General features: G+C 49.0%; 1 protein-coding gene across 6 annotated transcripts; it reads right to left on the reverse strand.

The window, feature by feature from the left end:
* Positions 1 to 3,346: 3,346 nt before the first annotated feature.
* On the reverse strand, positions 3,347 to 22,642 carry LOC138754650 (uncharacterized). 6 transcript variants are annotated; one of them, XM_069919229.1, is made up of 10 exons: positions 22,532 to 22,642; positions 19,450 to 19,764; positions 18,045 to 18,314; positions 16,929 to 17,045; positions 16,741 to 16,842; positions 14,308 to 14,436; positions 11,001 to 11,081; positions 8,400 to 8,507; positions 7,589 to 7,672; positions 3,347 to 3,496 (listed from the first exon to the last, which is right to left on the reverse strand). In XM_069919229.1, exons 1-9 carry the CDS (start codon positions 22,635 to 22,637, stop codon positions 7,623 to 7,625), a joined length of 1,278 nt encoding a protein of 425 aa, XP_069775330.1. In that variant the 5' UTR covers positions 22,638 to 22,642; the 3' UTR covers positions 3,347 to 3,496; positions 7,589 to 7,622. The 6 variants fall into 6 exon arrangements, with proteins under 6 accessions (XP_069775330.1, XP_069775327.1, XP_069775329.1 ...); XM_069919226.1 differs by having other exon boundaries at positions 19,450 to 19,803; XM_069919228.1 differs by having other exon boundaries at positions 7,585 to 7,672; positions 19,450 to 19,803.
* Positions 22,643 to 22,963: the final 321 nt, after the last annotated feature.

Here is a 22,963-nt window from a genome sequence, read left to right on the forward strand (position 1 = left end):
AGGCGGGCAGAGCTGGGACTTTTATGAGCATAGAAGGATGAGAGGAGACTTTATGGAGGTCTACAAGATTCTGAGAGGCATAGAGAGTGGACGGCCAGCACCCGTTTCCCAGGGCAGGAATAGCAAACACCAGAGGACGTCTGTACAAAGGTAAGGGAGGGAAGTTTAGGGGAGACATTGGGGGGTAAGTTGTTTTTTTATGCAGAGTTATGGAGCCCTGGAATGCAATGCCAGGAGTGGCGGTGGAGGCTGGAACATTGGGGGCATTTAAGAGTCTCTTGGACAGACACACATATATAAGAAAAATAAAGGGTTACGGGTTAGGGAGGGGTTTGTATTTTTTAAGGAATATATGGGTCAGCTCAAAATTGACAGTTGAAGGGCCTGGACTGTGCTGTTGTGTTCCATGTTCTATTAATGATAGGAAAGGATGAGAAGAATGTGAGTAAAATGCAATCTCGTTTGGCATGGAGAAGTTGGGCGCAGACCCCGCGGACGTGGAATTTTAGAAAACCACCGTGGATTACTTTAACAGGCCGTTTTAAAGCCTGCGTGACGCTGTTGGCAGTTGGACCCTGCGGGGCAGCACTATGTCTGCTCCCCACTCTCCGCGGGTCTGCAACGGCGGCAGTGCTGCCATTTTGTTTACAGTAAAGGACTGGTTACATTCCCATCAGCCACCCAGTTTGACTGCTCCAATCAGGATGAAGGTGGAAGTGTTTAAATCAGTTGACTCTGAGGTGTAACAATTCAAACTTGAAAATTGTTCCCTTTTCTAATTCAACCTTGGAATGATTGAATCACTCCAGTAAGATCGACCGAGCATGAAGAAACGCAGCAGGGCAAACAGTGAACTTTATGGAGCAAAGATAAAGATACAGGCCAACATTACAGGCTTGAGCCCTTCATCAAGGGACGAGCAAAATGTCGGCAGGCGACTGAACAAAATGGTGGGGGGGGGGGAAAGAGGAGCACAGTCCCACCGGAAGGAGGTAATAGGTGGATAAGGGAGGGAGGGCAGGCACAGCAGCAAACGGGGGGAGGGGGGACGGCTGTGAATGGGGAGGAGAGCTGGAGGGAAGGAGACAGAGGGATAGGGAAGGGGGCCAGCAGAAACTGGAGAAGTCGATGTTGATGCCGTCCTGTTAGAGATGGCCGAGACAGAAAATGAGGTGTTGCTCCTCATTACACTTCTCGTTGTACGATCCCTTGTGCAAGTTTTCACTCTCCCTGGTGCCACGTCACGCCTGCACTGTCTGGGTGTTCGGCTCTGTGTGACACCCACGACCTGAACTCCTCACCTCTCACAACCAACCGACTCACGTCACTGGCACCTGTTCGGAGGTGAATTCTGTGAAATTGTGACTCACAAGTTCAAACCCAGCCTGTCTCTGTAGCCAGGCCACAAGATCATCTCTCTGCCTGGCCCAGGCTCCATGCACAGCAGACATCAAAGCTATCACAAGATCTCAAGAGTTGAGCAGCATCAATGGGGTGGGGTGAGGGGGTGGGGGAATGGGAATCGTGGACATTTCAAGTCAAGTACAACCCAACGAAACAGCGTTCTCCGGTCCTCAGTGCACACACAGTTTGTGCAAAAATCAGGTGGCTGCCTACGTTTTGCTCATCCCTTGATAAAGGGCTCAGGCCCAAAATGTTTGTTCTGTATCTTTACCTTTGCTGCATAAAGGACGCTGTTTAACCTGCCGGGTTTCTCCAGCGCTGTGTCTTATAAAGGACTGTTTAACCTGCTGGGTTTCTCCAGTGCTGTGTTTTTACTTCAACCACTGTGTCTGCAGACTTTCGTGTTTTACCATAGTGGCATTTAAGAGGCTCTCGACAGACACATGGAGCAGATTTCAAGTTGGATTTGGACACCACATTGCACAGACTTGTGGCTGAAAGCCCTATTTATGAGCTGTACAGTTCAAATCAAGAATTTCTTAGTTTAAATTTTTACACTTAAATTTAGGCATACAGCAAAGTTACAGACCCACGCCACCCACATAAACCCAATTGACCTAAAACCTCCATGTTTTGAACGGTGGGAGGAAACCGGATGAAACCCATGCAGACACGGGGAGAACGTACAAACTCCTTACAGACAGCACTGGATTCGAACCCCAGTCCTGATCGCTGGTGGTGTAACAGCACTGCACCAGTCACTACACTAACCATGCCATCCATACATTAATTATGCTGCTCTCTTTGCTGTGTCCCCCTCTATGCTAACCCTCCCACCCTCTGCGTTAACCACATCCCACCTTCTATGCTAACCCTCCCACCCTCTGCGCTAACCATGTCCCACCCTCTGCACTAACCATGTCCTCCCTCTACAAACTCCTTACAGACAGCCCTGGATTCAAACCCCAGTCCTGATTGCTGGTGGTGTAACAGCACTGCACCACTCACTAACCGTCCCCCTCTATGCTAACCCTCCCGCCCTCCACGCTAACTGTCCCACCCACCCTAACCGTACCTCCCTAAATTACAAGGGCTATGCTTCTGAAGAAGGGGTGAATAGAAGACCAAATAATCTCATGTATGGTGTCCAAGTGTCCGGATTCTAAAGGTGGTGCAATGTTTTCCAATCAGATGGAAATATTCAGCCCTGGTGCAGGCAATTGAGATCATACTGTATTTTCTGGCAAACAGTGTGAATGCTTCAGGATGTGCAGTTCTGTTGATGAATTTCTGGGATTCACTGCCATCTCCTGCACAGTGAGCCCAGTTTGACCGCCCACCATTCCCAGGAAATTCAGTTTCTGAGTTGTGGCATTTGGTTCCAGAGACCACATCTACCATCCCTTTATAAAAACTATCACCCATCAGGTGGTTGACATTTGATGCCCAAAGCATTGACCTGCTGCCAGGGTGTTCCTGTTCCCTGCAAACCTTTCAACAGTTACAGCCACTGTAAGACTATTCTTTTCAATAATGAACACAAGTCACTTCTTTGCTTCCACAATGAAGGCATTTTCTTTGTACTGGTAAATTTTGACCATGACACAGCAACAAAGATATCTCACAAAGGATTATAATCTAGAGGAAACACTGCTTTATAGGGAGCTCCAGGACCATATTGTGATATTATTGCACTCACAGAAACTTAGTTGAGTAAAGGAGAGGACTGCAGAGTAATGTTCTGGGGTATGCAAAATAGGATAGGTAGTTATACTCTGATCAATCCCGCCGTGTGTAGAGGGTATCCTGGACAGTTAATCCAACACAGTTAGGAATCAGTTAGGTGATCACTTTCCTTGACTCCCCTAAATCTTTCCTATTTACATTCATCTGTGCAGAAAAAAAATCTGAGACATAATAAATTAAATTTCCACAGGGTGACTCCGAAATTGGCAATTTAACAAACAAATTATGTTTTAATTTGATGGCAACACAATTCCAGGTCAAACCTTTCAATCCAGTCCTCTGAAAACACCGCAAATGTTGCAGCAAGTTCATTTCCATTGATGAATTTCTGGGTATCTGCCATCTCCTGCTCTATGATAAAAAACACAATGCTGGAGAAACTCAGCAGGTCATACAGCGTACTTTAGAGAGCAAAGACCAGCATTTCGGGCTTGAGCCCTTCACCAAGTTATGAGTAATCTGTAGGCAGGCATCTGAAATTAGGCTCTTGCCTACCTTTGATAGAACCATAAAACACTACAGCACAGAAACAGGCTCTTCTCATCTGTGCTGAAATTGGCCACTTGCCTATATTTTGCTCATTGTCCTGGACAAAGTCCATAAAGGCGGCTCGCCAGTGGAGATTTGGTATGTCACAAAGACTCATAAACTTCTACAGGTGTTCCGAAAAGAGCATTCTAGCTGGTTGAATCATTGCCTGGTATGGACATGCCAATTCTCAGAACATGAATAAACTCCAGAGGATTGCTAACTCAGTCTTCGACATTATAGGCACCAGACTTCACTCCATTGAGGACATCAACATGAAGTATTATCTTAAAAAAGCAGCCTCTATTCTCAAGGATCCCACCATCCAGACCATGCTCTTTTCACTCTGTTACCATTGGGAAAAATGGTACAGGAGCCGAAAGACAAGCACTCAGTGGCACAAGGACAGCTTCTTCCCCGCTGCCACCAGATTCCTGAATGATCAATGAACCAAAGACACTGCCTTACTTTTCGTGGGCTATTTTTTTTATAGTAACATCATAAATGGTCACAATATGAATGTTTGCCCTGTGACGCTGCTGCAAACCCCGAATTTCATGACTTTTGATGACAATATATTCCAATTCTGATATATAGATGAGTGAGTCAAAATGAAGCCTACCAGTCATCAGAACAAACGAGAATTCGAGACAGCAACAGGATGAAGATTTGTGGGTCTGCAACTTCAGCATATCCCACAACCTCTCCAGTACGTAGCATCCAACACACAGCAGCGCTGCAGCTACGTACTCTGTGATTCATGTTGACTGAGGGAGAAATATCAGTCAGGGACAGCTCGATCTGTCACAGAGACGCTGCAAATACACGTTAGCCCGAGGTGGTAAAATATCAAATTCAGAGGAGTCTCCAAAAACCGTCCCTTGGATGGTGCAGTACCCCTACAATGCAGTCACTCAGCAGTGAGCCAGTCCTTGCCATCATCCCCACCAGTAACGCTGTGTCCCTGACCAATGCATCCAACCCCGCTCCCGGCACGGGTGGACCCTCACCCTGCTCCCCGGCACGGGTGGACCCTCACCCTGCTCCCCGGCACGGGTGGACCCTCACCCTGCTCCCCGGCACGGGTGCACCCTCACCCTGCTCCCCGGCACGGGTGCACCCTCACCCTGCTCCCCGGCACGGGTGCACCCTCACCCTGCTCCCCGGCACGGGTGCACCCTCACCCTGCTCCCCGGCACGGGTGCACCCTCACCCTGCTCCCCGGCACGGGTGCACCCTCACCCTGCTCCCCGGCACGGGTGCACCCTCACCCTGCTCCCTGGCACGGGTGCACCCTCACCCTGCTCCCCGGCACGGGTGCACCCTCACCCTGCTCCCCGGCACGGGTGCACCCTCACCCCTGCTCCCCGGCACGGGTGCACCCTCACCCTGCTCCCCGGCACGGGTGCACCCTCACCCTGCTCCCCGGCACGGGTGCACCCTCACCCTGCTCCCCGGCACGGGTGCACCCTCACCCTGCTCCCCGGCACGGGTGCACCCTCACCCTGCTCCCCGGCACGGGTGCACCCTCACCCTGCTCCCCGGCACGGGTGCACCCTCACCCTGCTCCCCGGCACGGGTGCACCCTCACCCTGCTCCCCGGCACGGGTGCACCCTCACCCTGCTCCCCGGCACGCGTGCACCCTCACCCTGCTCCCCGGCACGGGTGCACCCTCACCCTGCTCCCCGGCACGGGTGCACCCTCACCCTGCTCCCCGGCACGGGTGCACCCTCACCCTGCTCCCCGGCACGCGTGCACCCTCACCCTGCTCCCCGGCACGCGTGCACCCTCACCCTGCTCCCCGGCACGGGTGCACCCTCACCCTGCTCCCCGGCACGGGTGCACCCTCACCCTGCTCCCCGGCACGGGTGCACCCTCACCCTGCTCCCCGGCACGGGTGCACCCTCACCCTGCTCCCCGGCACGGGTGCACCCTCACCCTGCTCCCCGGCACGGGTGCACCCTCACCCTGCTCCCCGGCACGGGTGCACCCTCACCCTGCTCCCCGGCACGGGTGCACCCTCACCCTGCTCCCCGGCACGGGTGCACCCTCACCCTGCTCCCCGGCACGGGTGCACCCTCACCCTGCTCCCCGGCACGGGTGCACCCTCACCCTGCTCCCCGGCACGGGTGCACCCTCACCCTGCTCCCCGGCACGGGTGCTCCCTCACCCTGCTCCCCGGCACGGGTGCACCCTCACCCTGCTCCCCGGCACGGGTGCTCCCTCACCCCAATCTTAAATGCTAAGATTGAGCCCACATTCACCACTTCAGCTGGCAACTCGTTCCACTCTTCCAACATCCTCCATGTGAAGAAGTTCCCCCTTTCACCCTTAACCCACATCCTCTAGTTTGTCCATGTCCTCACCCACCCTCAGTAGAGAAAGCCGACCTACATTCACTCTGTCTACCCCCCTCATAATTTTTTATACTATCAAATCTCCAAAGATTGGGGAAATTGAAATCACCAACAATAACCTTACGGATACTCTACTGCCAGTGACTGGTGAATGACAGCAGCCATTCTCAACCACCTTTTTCTGGCTGAGGCCCCTTAGCACTCTGCTCAAAGTTCACGGGCCCTATTCCCTGTGAAGCAGTTTCTTCCATACCTCTCTCCTACCAACTGCTTAAGAAACAAACATTATTTTATGATTTCAGTCTGTGCCCCTCTCCCCTTCAATGTGCTGTGGCCCCCATGGGGGCCATATTCTCCCCGTTGAGAATGGCTGACCTACAGTATGCATCATCAAGGTGACTTCTCTTTGGCTCCTGATTTTTACCTACATGGCCTCACATGATAGGTCTCCAGCAATATCCTCTCAAAAAAAAATGACTGACATTTGTTTTGACTAATACTGCAGCTGCCCCCACCTCCCTTCCGACGGCTCCTATCACACCCAGAACAATGCTCGTCTGGAACACTGAGCAGCCAACGCTGGCCATACTACATAGAAACTTCGCTCCAAAGAGAAATGTCCCAGATCTACTAACCTTGCCTCATAAGACATATTTTCCAATTCAGGTAATATCCTGGTAAATCTCTCTTGTCCCCTCTCCATAGGTTCCACATCCTTCCTGTAATAAGGTGACCAGAACTGACCATATCTCCATTATGGCTACAACACCCACTGTTCTGTACCTATCCAGCATTCAGCTCGCCTGTTTTCACCGTCAGACTTCTGGCCTCAAAATAAACACAACTAACTTTCCCCACCTGACCTCGACCCTTGTCCTGCACCATCTCATTCTGCTTCAACAGACTTCCTTTATCTTTTTTTTTTGCTTTCCTTAACCTTTTCAGCAGTTAGCACAACACCGTTACAGGACTGGAGTTTTAATCCTGTAGTCTGTAAGGAGTTTGTACATTCTCTCTGTGTCTGCGTGTGATTTCCCCAGGTATCCTCCCACTCTTTAAAATGTGCTGGGGGTCGAAGGTAAATTGGGTGTAATTGGGCAACACAGGCTTCTAGGCAGAAGAACCTGTTACTGTGCTGTATGTCTAAGTGTAAAATTGTCTCTTCATCTTGGACCCCAATGATCTGCTAGACTGGTTGTAAGGCTCCTGGGTGAATCTAGCCAATCTCCCCACCAGAATATTGGTTCTTCTCCAGTTCAGGAGCCCCCAACCTTCTTTTCTTTTGGATACTTCTGTCCCAGGAGAGATCCCAATTGTTTATAAATCTGGAACCTTCCCTCCTTCCCCAAGTGCTCAGCCATGTGGCTATGCACTCGATCTGCCCGTAGCTTCCCTCATGCCATTTGATTTCACAAAGCAGACACTGCCCAGGCAGGCCTGGCATTGCTGAGTTCCTCTCACCCACTCTCCCCGGTTCAGGCAATTGTCAAAGCCTCCTGCATTATTGCTCTGTCACAGAAGGACACAGGCTTCAGTTTGTGCGCTCACTTGCCTCAGAAGAAGCAGGGAGCATTGGCGGCAAGAGCTCATCGTGATGACAGTCTGCTGGATCTGCGAACTTTAGTCCACGACTTCACTGTGAATAAAACACAAAGCAGTTCACGTCTTGGCAGACAGTGTTCTGTGCAAGGTACGAGTGCTGATAGGCTGCCTTTGTATGAATAGTTGAATAAAGTACATCTTTCAGCAGTTGTGAGGGCCAGGAGTTTAATTAGAGTAACAGCACCACGTATTTATCGTGGTGTATGGTCTGGGACTGGACTCGCTGGAATTAAGAGGAATGAGAGGGGATCTCATAGAAACGTATTAAATTAGTAAAGGGGTGGATAAGTTAGAGCTAGGTAAGTTGTTTCCATTTGCGGGGGAGACCAGAACTAGCCTTAAGATTCGAAAGAGTAGAACGGAAATGAGAAGGAACTACTTTTCCCAGAGGGCGGTGAATCTGTGGAATTCCATTGAAGCAGTGGAGGTGACCTCAGTAAATATATTTTAGACAAGGTTGAATAGAATTTTACATCGTGGAGGAATTAAGGGATAAGGGGAAACGGCGGAGAGGAGCCGATCATCAGATCAGCTTCGATCTCATTGAATGGTGGAACAGGCTCGACGAGCCGGATGGCCGACTTCTGCTCCTGTTTCTTATGAAATTTATCTGATGTCATGGATTGACCGGACATGCCACAAATTTAACAGTTGTCCCAAATTTCAACTTGTATAACAGGAAGAGTGTGCAGAGTGATTAACAACTTGAACAAATTAATGTATTTAAATTCAGCCCAAGGAATGGTAAAATCAGCTCTTACTGTACTTCACAAAGATGAGAAAAGCCACGCCTATAGTAAACAGGTAAATCGCAACTGCAAAGCTGATTGATCCCAGGAAGTGTTTCATGGGCTGCCCGCAGTCCTTAACTGTGGCCACAAAAGAAAAGAATTAGTCAGATCATTGAAGAATTCATTAAGCTCAGACCACTTCACACCAAATGCCACGCCTTGTGCAGAATTACCTCGTGAATGGCCAGTTTTACCAACCCCAGCAGCAACCCACAAGGTGATCCTCTGAATGCCCGGCCCCCTTCCACACCGGGCAGCCGTGGATCAGGAGCCTGGGGTTGAAGGGCCTCACCAATGTCTCAGACAACTTTCCCAGAACATCCCAACTCCTGGACTCAGTACTTTGATTTATGAAGGCCAATAGGCCAAAAGCTCTCTTTACAACCCTGTCCACCTGTGACGTCACTTTCAGGGAATGTATCTGTATTCCCACATCCCTCTGTTCTACCGCACTCCTCACTATCCTACCATTTACTGTGTTCATCCTTTCTTAGTTTGTCCTTCCAAAATGCAACACCTCTCACTTGCCTTCATTAAACTCCATCTGCCATTGTTCATCCCATTTTTCCAGCTGGTCCGGATCCCTCTGCAAGCTTTGAAAACCTTCCTCGCTGTCCACAATGCCTCCAATCTGCAAACTTGTTGATCCAATTTATCACATGATCATCCAGATCATTGATCTCAGTTCACAAATACTAATGACCACAATATTGTAGCTAAAACGCCAGAAAATTTGACAAAAGCAGTGACTGTAAAAACACCGGCTGCAACGAAAACAGCAGCGCTTGCTGGAGGCGCGCGCAGACGAAACCACATGATTGGAAGTGTCGTGGTCATTGGGTAATAACAGCTCTGACCAGAGCGCATTAGACCGGTTCAAAACGTAAATGACTGTCGAGTTTTAGCCTTGCAGGTCTATTGATACATGCAAGCTGGGCTGATAAAAATTTTTTGTTGTTATAACTAACTACAGGAATATTTTTATAAAAAATAATAAATTTCTGCTGAAACACTGCACAAAAATATTATAGAGTCATTTTGCTGGCACCCCCTCCGATGGTGTCACCCGGTGCAGTCCGCACCTCCCCAGTGACTCCAGTGAGTTAATTGGGTGTGAGATATGATTGTTTCATTCATAGGTAAAGCACAAATGAAAGATATTTTTGTAAATCGCTTTTATTAGCAGTCTGACTGGTATATAGACCCCTCCAAATGTATGTTCACTAAAACTATCCAACACCACCCTTGGGCTGCAGATTATTAAGTGTGAATTCAAGTTCAATTTCATTGTCATTTGATTCTACATATACTACCGGACAAAACAGCATATCTCCGGACCATACTGCTCGCACAGTGCACCCTACACGTGACATAAATACACAGCAATCCAAAGTCAATATATATAAAAATAAATGAATGGTTTCTAGAATTGTTCAACAGTCTTGTCGCCTGTGGGAAGAATTTGTTTCCCAGCCTGGCAGTCCTGGTTTTTTTGCTCCTGTACCTCTTCCCTGAACGTAACGTCTCAAAGATATTGTGGGCTGGATGGTAAGGGTCCTCGATGATTCTCTGAGCCCATGTAGATATCATTGAGGGAGGGAAGGGAGATCCCAGTGATCTTCTCAGCAGTTTTAATCACTTTCCGATCTGATGCTTTGCAGCTAGCATGCCACATTATGATGCAGACAGCCAGAGCACTCTCTGTTGTGCTCCTGTAGAATGTTGTTAGGATGGGGGCCGGTAGCCTTGCCCTCCACATCCTGCTGCACCTTCCTGACTAATGAGGAGGCGTTGTGGGTCCAGGATATGTCATACTTTACATGGGTGCCAAAGAAGTTTGTGCTTCCCACTCTCTCTATGATGGACCCATTGGTATGTAGTGGGGAGTAGCCCTTTGTGCTCTTGAAGTCCACGATTATCTGCTTTGTCTTGTCCATGTTGAGAGTCAGATTGTTTCTCTTGCTCCACTCTACAAGCCTTTCAATCTTCTCTCTGTCAGCCGACTCTCCGTTGCCAATGAGACCATCTACCATTGTGTCATCCACAAACCTGATGATTCTGTTGGAGTTGAACCTGGCAGTACAGCAGCGTGAACTGCAGCAGGATGAGCGTGCAGCCCCGAGGTGCGCCAGTGCTCAGTGTGATGGGGCTTGAGGTTTTGCTGCCAACCCGGACAGACTGTGGTCTTTCCAGGATCCAGTTGCAGAAAGAGAGATAATGAGTCCCAGTGAGGACAGTTTATCCACCAGTCTCTGAGGTACGATTGTGTTAAAGTCAATGAACAACAGCCTGGTGTATGAGGCGTAGTTCTCCAGGTGGGTCAGGACGAAGTGGAGGATTGGGACTATTGCATTGTCCGAGGATCGGTTTGGCCAATAGGCAAACTGGAATGGGTCCGCTGTCACTGGTAGGTGTGCTTTGATACGCTTTACTACCACTCATTCAAAGCACCTCATGAAACAGTAAAGTTAGTACTTTAATGTTTAGGTGGATATGCAATCATTTGAATTTACATTAATGCACAGATATATCTCCACAATATTATGGCTGTTTGCATTATTTGGTACTCACGGATGTTTTGTCCCCTGTAAATTGGTACAATTGAAAAGAAAATCGCAAAGACCCCATGCAGCAGGAAAATGTTCCGTTGATCTGTCGGTGAGTTAAATTAGAAGAGATAAGTGTCATATCACAGATACAAGCCATGGTACACATCTGAGCCTGCCGATTTAAACCAAGGATTCAGCTTGTAGAAGTGCAGTAATTTCATTAGTGGTTATGAGGAGAAGATTACATCAGCAAGGAACTCACTGACAATTGAAGAGGTCCAAAGCAAAAATGACAAATTCAAATAAGAACAAGTGCCCCAACTCCAGTCCTTCAATCACACTGCTGCAATCCTCCAGCTGCCACCATCTAAAGGTAACCAGATCATCTATAAAAGCACCAGGATTCCAAGAGAAGGCAGTCAAAGTACAACGCTGGAGAAACTCAGCAGGTCAGTGTCCTTTATACAGCCAAGATAAAGATACATAATCAATGGTTCGGGCTTGAGCCCTTCATCAATGGACGAGCAAAATGTAGTCAGGCGCCCGAACAAAATGGTGGGGGGGAGGGGCAGGAAAGGAGCACGGTCCCATAGGGAGGAGGTAATAGGTGGATGGGGGAGGGAGGGCACACCAGTAAAAAGGGGGAGGGGGTGTGGCTCTGTAAATGGAGAGGGATGGGTGTGGAGAGCTGAAGGAAAGGAGGCAGAGGGATGGAGGAGGACAGGGAGTGGGCCAGCAGAAACTGACGTTAATGCCATCCAGTTAAATGCCCAGACGGAATGTTAGGTGTTGCTTCTCATTACACCTCAGGTTGAAGGATCCCTCATGCTGTTTTTCACTCTCTCTGATCATCGATGTATGAACTTGATGAAGGGCTCAAGCCCAAAACATTGGATATGTATCTTATCTTTGCTGTATAAAGTTTGCCTTACTGACTTTCTCCAGCATTATGTTTTTACATCAATCACAAGGTCTGCAGACCAGACACCAGAAAACCACTCTCCCACCCCGTTTGAGAAGAAGCAGAGGAGACAACCCATGGGACGGTGACCATGGTGGAAATGCAAGGGGTTCTGTGGCTGAAGAACACACAGGTGGCGAGGAACCCACACAGGCTGTGGGCTGCTGGCAACTATGGTAAAGTGGACTGCTGGAGGCTGGCTCGAGACTGGCTGAAAAGGTACCAGGTATCGGAACAGGTAAGCGAGAAGGTGCCGAGGACACTGAAGGGTTCCTGATCGTGTCGGAGGTTCAGCTCACATTGTGGATGATTTGGACTGGACTCTGTACAGCTGCAGGGGCTGCTGGAGCCCAGCAGGTAAATGCACAGACACTCGGTGATTCGGGGGGGGGGGGGGGGGGGGGGGGGGTTGGGGGGGAGCTCCCTTTCACTTCTCTTTCTCTAACTGTCAGAGGTGCTTCAGGAAATTTCTATCGATGGAAAATCTGTCTGCCTTATAGCAACAGAAAACAAATTCCATATATTACACTGTCTTTATTCCATGACGATAAATTGAATCTTGAATCAAAAGTTATAGGGAGAAGGCCAGACAGTGGGGAAATGGATCAGCTCATGATTGAGTGACAGGGTAGACTCGATGGGCTGAATAAGTGGAGAGTGTTCCATCAGACTCTTGACTTGAGCTTTGTGGATGTTGCACAGTCTTTGGGGAGTTCAGAGGTGAGTTACTCACTGTACGATTCTTTCTCTGACCTGCAGCCACATTGTACAGATCCAGCTCTTTGGCCCCACTGTGTTGGCACTGACCATTACACACCAAATTCCACACATCCCCATCAGCTCTGCCCCAGATTCTACCCTCAGTGGTCCATTCACCTGACAGCCTGCATGTTTTTTGGGATGTGGGAGGACATTGGTGCTGGGGGAGGGAAGAAATGCACGTGAATGCAGGGAGAACATGCAAACTCCACACAGAGAACATGCAAACTCCACACAGAGAGCAGCCAAGATCACAAATGAACCGGGATCACTGAAGCTATATGGGAGAGCACTACCACTGCACCACTGGACTGTCCGTTGCACACTGAAGCAATTGGCATCAGAAAAATCGGCCCTGAATTCAATGTCGCAAACAAAGCAAGAAAGCAGAAGGGTGGTGGTAGGGTTGAAGAACACACTCAAATCTGTTCATCAGTGCGAAGACAGCGTAGAACATCGCCCTTCGGCCCTTGATGTTGTGCTGACCTATATATTCCTACCAAAAATAAACTAAACCCTCCCTACCTCGTAATCATCTATTTTTCTTTCTTTCATCCATGAGCCCGCCTAAGAGTCTTTTAAACATCCCTAATGTTCCAGCCTCCACCACTACCCCCGGCAAGGAATTCCAGGCCCCCACAATTCTCTGTGTAAAAAAAACTTACCCCTGACTTCCCCCTTAAACTTCCCCCCCACCCCCCCTTCATTTTGTGCAAGACACCCTCTGGTGTTTGCTATTCCCACCCTGGGGAAAAAGGCCCTGCCCCGCCCACCTTATTTCTGCCTCTTAGAATCTTGTCGACCTCTATTAAGTGTCCTCTCATCCTTCTTCGCTCCAAAGAGAAAAGTCCCAGCTCTGCTAACCTTGCCTCATAAGACTCATTTCCCAATCCAGGCAACATTCTGGTGAATCTCCTCTGTCTCCTCGCCACAGCTTCCACATCCTTCCTGTAATGAAATGATCAGAACTGAACACGATACTCTAAGTGTGGTTTCACCAGAGTTTTATATTTTTCAAATTTAGACATACAGCACAGTAACAGGCTATTTCAGCCCATGAGTCCATACCACACAACCTACACCCAATTAACCTACATCCCCTGTACATTCCAAATGGTGGGAGGAAATCAGAGCCCCTGGGGAAAACCCACACAGACATGGGGAGAATGTACAGACAGCGCGGGATTCGAACCCTGTCCCGATTGCTGGTGCTGTAAAGGCATTGTGCTAACCGCTACATTGTAGATTTGTAGAGTTGCAAGATGACCTCTCAATTCCTGAACTCAATCCCCTGACTAATGAAGCCCAGCGTCACACAGGCCTTCTTAACGATCCTATCAACCTGCGCAGTGAGATCTAAATAAACTGTCTTTACCATAGCAGTCCCTGGCTAGAGTTCTGATATCCAGTTCTGTCCACTATTTACACAGCTGGTGCCTCTTAGAAAAGACCACATTTAAAACTTGCCTCAAGATGACAATACATCTGCAATGCCACATCTCGACATGTTGACTCCAGGTGGCTCGCCCCTCACCACCAGAAGTCCAGGACCAGGATTCTATGATACAAGGTCTGGAGAAAAGATAGGAAATGGAACAGTCTAACTTACATTTTTTTAACAAAAATGATCTTTTGAGTGGATTTTCAGGTCGCAGGTAAATCAGGACAATATAAAGAATCATTCCTAGCACCAAGAAAAACACAAAGCCCTCGATAGCTTTGTAGGATACAGAAAAGTCTGGAAAAAGACAAGAAAAAGTGGGTTTTATTGAGCATTTTGATCTTCAGAAATAACCTGACACTTCCTAATTATTGCACTGAACTTCGAGTAAGATTTTAAATTTTAATTTAGATGTCCACCACAGATACAGACTCTTCTGGCCCATGCTGCCCAAATATCCCAATTAACCTCCAACCCCTGTACGTTTTGAAGGTTAAACTGACTGCATAAAGCATGAGAGAAGTCGACCATATGTCTATAAAGTCTGTTCTACCGTTCAGTGGCATTACTTTTGCCTGAAGTCAAAATGAGTGTTTCTTTTCTTATCAGTATCTCAACCCCAAGATGCTTGAGAGTAAAGCATTCCAAAGATTAACAGGTATTAGAGAAAAGTTTTTCCTCATCACTCTCTTAAATGGCTGACAATTCTTATCAGAACTTCCATATCTGGAAATTATGGATTCTGTTTCCAGACTTCTCACAAGCTCCCAACATCCAGTGTCCCAGTGGCCACCCATTTCAATTCCCCATCCCATTCCCTTGCTGACACGGTCTCATGCACTGCCAGACTGAGACCACCCGCAAATTGGAGGAACAAGACCTCATCTCCCGACTGGACACCCTCAAACCTGATGGCATTAACGTCGACTTCTCCAGTTTCTGTTAGCACCCCCCTCCCCAATGTCTCCTTTCCTCTAGCTCTGTCTGTCTGTCTCTCTTCCCTTTTCCCCCTGTCTCCTTTAGCCCAGCTCTGCATTCACAGAGCTAACCCCTCCCCTATCAATTCTCACCTTTCCTCTCGCCGGGACTCTTCTCCATGTCTTTTCATCAGTAGGTCTGTACTCCTCCCCCTGCCAATTCTCTTATTAAGGGGCTACCTTAATTCTACCTTTTTCTCACACCTTGAAGAAGGGCTCTGGCCTGAAACATCAGTAATATATCTTTACCTATTATGGACGCTGCGACACTGGCTGAGTTCCTCCAGCATTTGTGTTTTTACTGCAGACTTTCATGTTTTACTCAAGTATCAATTTGTATTCAACCTGGTCATGCCCTAAAGTGAGATCCTTCTGGGAAGGTCTGCGGAATCTCCTGGAACAAATTACTGGAATTCAATACCCTCAGGAGCCAGAATTGTTTTATTGGGGAAATCAGCAGATATAAGACCTAAATGAGGCTGTCAAAATATCAATTGTTAAACTTGCTTTAGCGGTGTCCAGGAAATGCATAGCCATGACTTGGAAAATCTGATTCTCTACTGAGTCTGACCCGCTGGAAGTCAGAAATGCATCATTGTGTTTCCCTGGAGAATATTACTAACAACCTCAGAAATTGTTATGTATTTTAGAATATGGAACTCAAATTTAAGATGTACAGGGGGTTAATCTTTGATGATTTTCCCCTCCAATACCACTTTCTCCAGTACCCCTCGCCATGTCCATGGCTGTTTCCTAATTTTCTTTGAAGGATGGGCCCCAGTGTGCAATTTTGTATTTATAAACAACGGTGCAGGATTTTATCATTATGGCAATGTGTTGATTCTTCCTTTTTATATAGCAACATGTACTTCAGTTTTGGTATTTTATTGTATAGATTTGTGATGTTTCTTAGATTTTGTGTTCTGTAACTTCATGTTGATGAAAAATTTTGTAAAAAGGATCAGTTTGTAAGGATCTTCTGATGAGTTTAACATGTACGCAAAAAGAGGCACAGAAATGCTGAAGGAACTCAGTGGGGCACGCAGCATCCGTGAGAGGGATAGATATATTACTGATGTAATATAGGAAGAAGCAAAGAACAGACAGATGTCAGAATAAAGACTGAAAACTGGCTGGGGCAGGAGTTCAGACCAACCAAAGGTGTTTACTGGAAGTGATAAGAGGAAAGGTGAGAATTGATTTCAGTTCTGTGAAAGGGAATGGATGGAAAAGGGAAGAGAGAGATTGATAGAGCTGGGAGAACGGTGACGGGGAAGAAGAATGGGGTGTGTTTAACAGAAACCGGATAAGTCGACGTTAACACCGTCTGGTTGGAGGGGACCCAGACTGAAGATGAGGTGTTGTTCCTCCAGTTTGCTTGAAGAAGGTCTCAGGCCTGAAATGTAATATATCTTTACCTCCTGTGGATGCTGTGAGACCGGCCAAGTTCCTCCAGTGTCTCTGTGTGTTTTTGCTACAATCACAGTGTCTGCAGACTTTTATGGTTCACTCTTAACATGTACACATGCGTCTTAAACTCAACCAAGGGGCTAATTCTGTCCAGTGGGTGGCAAAGAAATGAGGCTGGTGTGAGAATTTAACACAAACACAGCGGTACACTTACTTGGATCAATCAGACAGAATAGCGCAGCGGTTAGCAGAGTGATGAAGGAGAGCAACTGGAGGAACACAAACACAGCAGTGAGCTGTACATGGCGCCTGTAAACTGGACATACAAAGAGAGGGAGATACATTTCAGGGGAATGCACAAGCTTGTGACACAGTGGGCTTCGTGGAAGGTATGTGCGTTACCTCTGTAAGTATCCAGAGCAAAGAAGGCAATGAAGACAGATGCGGCAAAGGTTGTTGATGTGCTGACCAGTGCCAAGACAGATGTGAGAAGCGAGTACTGGTGGAGGAGAAGCAATCCTGGAAATAAGAAGCTGTATCAGTCTCTCTCAACACAGATCATAAATTCCCGTACACTGGAGAAGCAACACCCAATATTCCATCTGGGCGCTATCCAACTGGGATGGCCTTAATGTTGACTTCTCCGGTTTCTGCTAGTCCACTCCCCGTTCTCCCTCTCATCCCCATCCACCTGTTTCCAGCCCCTTCCCTCTCCTTTCAGAGACATCCTCCCTGCCCGTTCACTGGCGCGCCCTTCCTCCCCCACCCACCTATTTCCTCCTGCCTGTGGGACTGTGCTCCTCCTCCCCCACCCCCCCCACTCCCAACATTTTGTCCGGGCGCCTGCCCACATTTTGTTCATCCCCTGATGAAGGCCTCAAGCCCAAAACATTGGTTCTGTTTCTTTATCTTAGCTGTTTGGCCTGCTGAATTTCTCCAGAATTTCTGTGCTTTTACTTCATTCGCTGTGTTTGCAGAGTTTCGTGTTTTCCTCCCTTTAGATCCACTGTTTGAGATTGCATCACCTGTAGTTTTTGTGTTTCTCTTCTCTGTTTTGAATCAGTTGGCTTAACATTGAATGGAAGAGGATGGTGTGAAAACAAGTCTCCATTCCAGATGGATCTGGCTCTGTTAAGACAGCTGGCAATATTCCATCCAGCTTGCTCCACATTTTCTGTTGGTTTTAATGTAATATTCAATGAATCTTAATTCCAATCTAACTCTAGGACCCCTACAAATAGAACAAAATCCTCCTTAAGTGAAACACGAAAGTCTGCAGATGTTGCGACTGCATTAAAACACACAAAGACTGGAGGAACTCAGCCAGTCTCGCAGCATCCGTAGGAGGTAACTTTCGGGCCTGAGCCCTTCCTCAAGGCCCAAAACACTGGTTATATATCTTTTACCTATAAACGCTGCGACACCTGCTGAGGAAATCCCTTTCAAACTGTGTAGTTAAAAGAGATCAGTGCATCAATCCAAAAATTCCGAGTTGGCTTGGACCTTCATAAAACTCACCGTTGATAAGAAGCACATGAGATTGTTGGTTCTGGTTTATCTTGTTTCTGATCACACAAGTATACACTTCACAGTCAGTGACATGCACACTGTTAAAAGTCACTGTTCTGTTGTTAGCTGACATCTTATAAACTGGATAGTGATAAAGAGGCTTCCCTCCTTTAAACCACAAAATTGTGTCTGCTTCCCCCCTTTGCACGACACATTGGAGACGGATAGCACTCTTGAAGTCAAGGCGAGTCTGAACGATCAGTGGGACGTCCAGGATTTCTGTGTCAAAAAGGATCACATGAAAGCAAACAACCACTTGCGCCCACACCTCCTCCCTTACCACCATTCGGGACCCTAAACAGTCCTTCCGAGTGAAGCAACTTTTCACTTGTGAATCCACAGGTGTTGCCTACTGCACCCAGTGCTCCCATCGTGGTCTCTACACCGGAGAGTGGGGCACAGACTGGGAGATCACTTCATTGAGCACCTTGGCTTTGTCCGCTCCCAAAGCGTGGATCTCCCAGTGGCCACCCATTTCAAAACCCCATCTCATTCCCTCTGTGACATATCTGTCCATGGTCTCATGCATTGCCAGACTGACACCACCTGCAATTTGGAGGAACAACACCTCATCTTCCGACTGGGCACTCTCCAACTAGGTGGCATTAATATTGATCTCTGGCTTTCATTAAAAACCCTCCCTTTCCCTCTCCCCCCACTACTTCTCCCGTTGCCTTCCCCCAGCTCTGTCTCCTTTCACACAAACATGATCAATTCTTACCTCCTCCCTTATCATATCCAATTACTACAGGAAAGCATTGAGTATAGGAATTGGCATGTTATGGTAAAGTTGTACAAGACATTTGTGAGGCCAAATTTGGAGTATTGTGGTCAGCTAACTACAGGAAAGATGCAATTGGAAGAGTGAAGAGGATGAGGATGTTGCCTGAACTTTAGGAACTGAGTTACAAGGAAAGGTTAAACAGATTAGGACTTTATTCCCTGGAGTGTAGATGAGGGGAGATTTGATGGAGGTATTTAAAATTATGAGGAGAATAGACAGAGTAAACATAGTTAGGCTTTTTTCCACTGAGAGCAGGTTAAAAACAAACCAGTGGACATGGTTAAGGGAGAAAGAAGAAGTCTAGGAGGAACTTCTTCACACAGAGTGGTGGGAGTGTAGAATGAGCTGTCAGCTGAAGTGTTGAATGCACGCTTAATTTTAACATTCAAGAAGAATTTGACAGGTACAAGGATGGGAGGGGTATGGAGGGCTGTGGACTGGGTGCAAATCAGTGGGACTAGGCAGAATAATTGTTCAGCAGAGACTAGAAAGGCCAAAGAGCCTGTTTTCTCTGCTGTAATGATCTAGGGATCCAGACATGATTTTAGCCCCTGTCCTACAGGCCCTTACCTTGTATTTTCAGAATGGTATGATGGTATGTTTTCTTTGCTCCCAATCCAGGATATGCTACCAAGCTTTCGTAGATACCACTGTCAGCCATGTCTGCATTCTTCAGCTTGAGAGAGCCAGTACTGGTGTTGAGCACAATTCGATGCTTGTGAAAGTCCCCATAATAAACTTTGCTGGATCCAAAAGTGTGAACCAGGATCATGACACGAAAGGAAGGATGGATGACTGACCACGTGACTGTCGACCCTTTTTCAGGCAAGGTGCCATTGGAACCCACCAGGATAACAGTGGAATATCTGGATGCAGAAACATATGCTGTTCCAGAAGAGGTTGAATGAACAAGTGCTGAATAAACTGAGGAAAAAAATCAGCATAAATATCAATGCATTTGGCTGTATGCATCAACGAGTGGGTCTCAGGGAAGAATGAAAGGATATCCTTCAATTACTCCAGCAGAGTTGGGTCATATGGCAGCTCTAACATTGGTTGCACTACAATCCTTCATGCCCAGAAACACACCTTCTACCCTGCCCTCGAATGCACAACCTTCCAAAAGCCCAGCCCAACTCAAGTCACAGACAGCGACTTCTCTCCAAAACCCAGGACAAAATCACGTATGTACAACCCAGTTCCATCCCCACTCCAACTCCAGGCATTGCACTCCTCTCTCCCGCTCAGTTCCTTCTGCCTCTCCCTCAGAATCAGGATTTATCATTGAGAACAAGTCAAGAAATTCATTGCTTTGCAGTAGCATCACAGTGCAAACGACAAATAGGGCATGAAAAAATCGAAGTGAGGACGTGTCTGGGGTTCATGGACTATTCAGGAATCTGATGGCATTGGGGAAGAAGCCTCCCTTGTGCCGACGAATACTCTACTTCAGGCTCCTGTACCTCCTTCCTGATGGCAGCAGAGAGAAGAGGGTATGGTCTGAATAGTGGGGGTCTTTGAGGATACAGACAGATTTCTTAATGCCCTTATGTCGCAGGCTGAATTACCAACCCTTTGGAGTTTTTATCTTGTCCTCTACCCATCATAATTCCCTGCTCCTTCCCCTATAATCACAGTCCATTGCCCTCTCCTCCAGCTCCCTCCTCACCCCAACACATTCCTCCTTGTGCCCATCACCATCCCTTCTCCACATAACCCCCTTTACCCGAACTCCCACCCTCTCATTCTTCCCCATCACTGCTGGACTAACAGACTCCTTCCACTCCACGACAATGTGAGGAGAGATTGAGTGCCAGTTATCTATATTAGTTGTTGACACAATCCAGATTCAATGACGAGCTGGTGCATGGGTAGGTGGAGTGAGTAGGCAATAGAATTGGGAATGGATTTATTCATTTAAACCACCACCCCCCCCACTTTACCAGAACCTCCCTACCCTGGACCCCACCTCACCCAGACACCCACCTGGAACGTCCCCTTACCCAGACCCCTCTCACCCAGACCTTACCTGGACCCCCCTCACCCAGATCCCCCCCTTACCTGGAACCCCACCTAAACCTCCCTTACCCAGACCCTCCATACCTGGACCCCCTCCTTACCCAGACCCACCATACCTGGACCCCCCCCCACCCAGACACACATAACTGGACCCCCCTACCCTGACCCACCATACCTGGACCCCCACCCCCTCTTACCCGGACCCACCATACCTGAAACCACCCCCTTACTCAGACCCAGTATACCTGGACCACCCCCCCTTACCCAGACCCACCATACCTGGAACTCCCACCCCCTTTACCTGGATCCACCATACCTTGATCCCCCACCCCCCCTTACCTGGACCCACCATACCTGGACCACCCCCACCCCCCCTTACCCGGACCCACCATACCTGGATCACCCCCTCTTACCCAGACTCACCATACCTGAACCTCCCCACTTACCCAGACCCACCATACCTGGACCCACCACCCCACGCTTACCCGACCCACCATACCTGAACCGCCCCTTACCCAGACCCACCATACCTGGACCCCCCACCCCACCCTTACCCAGACCCACCATACCTGAACCCCCCCCCACCAACCCTTTCCCGGACCCACCATACCTGAACCCCCCCCCTTATCCAGACCCACCATACCTGGACCACCCACACCTGAACCCCTCCTTACTTGGACCCCCCACACCTGAACTCCCCCTCCTTACCCGGACCCACCATACCTGACCCCCCCCCCCACTTACGCATACCCACCATACCTGGACCCCTCCCACCCCACCTTAACTGGACACCCCCCACCCCACCTTAACTGGACCACCCCACCTTAACTGGACCACCCCACCTTAACTGGACCACCCCACCTTAACTGGACCACCCCACCTTAACTGACCACCCCACCTTAACTGGACCACCCCACCTTAACTGGACCACCCCACCTTAAACTGGACCACCCCACCTTAACTGGACCACCCCACCTTAACTGGACCACCCCACCTTAACTGGACCACCCCACCTTAACTGGACCACCCCACCTTAACTGGACCACCCCACCTTAACTGGACCACCCCACCTTAACTGGACCACCCCACCTTAACTGGACCACCCCACCTTAACTGGACCACCCCACCTTAACTGGACCACCCCACCTTAACTGGACCACCCCACCTTAACTGGACCACCCCACCTTAACTGGACCACCCCACCTTAACTGGACCACCCCACCTTAACTGGACCACCCCACCTTAACTGGACCACCCCACCTTAACTGGACCACCCCACCTTAACTGGACCACCCCACCTTAACTGGACCACCCCACCTTAACTGGACCACCCCACCTTAACTGGACCACCCCACCTTAACTGGACCACCCCACCTTAACTGGACCACCCCACCTTAACTGGACCCCCCCACCCCCTTTACCCAGACCCACCATACCTGGAACCCCCCACCCCCCTACCCGGACCCACCATACCTGAACACCCCCTTACTCGGACGCACCAAACCAGGATCCCCAACTTATCAGGACGACTCTTTACTGGGACGCCCCTTACCAGATGCTTCCTTTACCAGATGATTCCTCACAAGGCGCACCCTCTCCTTCCCCTCCCCCCTCCGTGGGGACGCTCCCTCACCTTGACCTACGCACGTCGCCAGCACCCAGAACCGCAGCCACATGACCGCCCTCCCCCCCAGCACCGCCTCGAACCGCCGGGATGCCCCGCGCATCACTCCCGTCATGCAGGAAAAGGCCGCAGGGGGCGGCACCTGGACGGCAGCGTAGCTTTTCATTGGTCCAAACCCCCGCCCGTTCCGAGGAACGTTCCTATTGGCCCTTTCCTCAGCGGGAGTTTAAAAGGGACGAGGGAGTGGAGTTGGGGGGGGGGGGGGGGGAAAAGGGGAGTGGAGTTGGGGGGGGGGGAAAGGGGAGTGGAGTTGGGGGGGGGGAAAGGGGAGTGGAGTTGGGGGGGGGGGAAAGGGGAGTGGAGTTGGGGGGGGGGGGAAAGGGGAGTGGAGTTGGGGGGGGGGGAAAGGGGAGTGGAGTTGGGGGGGGGGGAAAGGGGAGT

The sequence above is a fragment of the Narcine bancroftii genome, chromosome 2 (assembly GCF_036971445.1).
Source record: "Narcine bancroftii isolate sNarBan1 chromosome 2, sNarBan1.hap1, whole genome shotgun sequence".
Taxonomy (NCBI): domain Eukaryota; kingdom Metazoa; phylum Chordata; class Chondrichthyes; order Torpediniformes; family Narcinidae; genus Narcine; species Narcine bancroftii.

What these genes read in the sequence shown, in the direction of transcription:
- LOC138754650 (XM_069919226.1), bottom strand. Translation starts at nt 22,637, where the DNA reads ATGACGGGAGTGATGCGCGGGGCATCCCGGCGGTTCGAGGCGGTGCTG. An exon ending in TACCATTCTGAAAATACAAG is followed by an intron (nt 18,315 to 19,449) that starts GTAAGGGCCTGT and finishes TTTTTGACACAG; the next exon opens with AAATCCTGGACGTCCCACTG. An exon ending in TTACAGGGGACAAAACATCC is followed by an intron (nt 8,508 to 11,000) that starts GTGAGTACCAAA and finishes TTGTGGCCACAG; the next exon opens with TTAAGGACTGCGGGCAGCCC.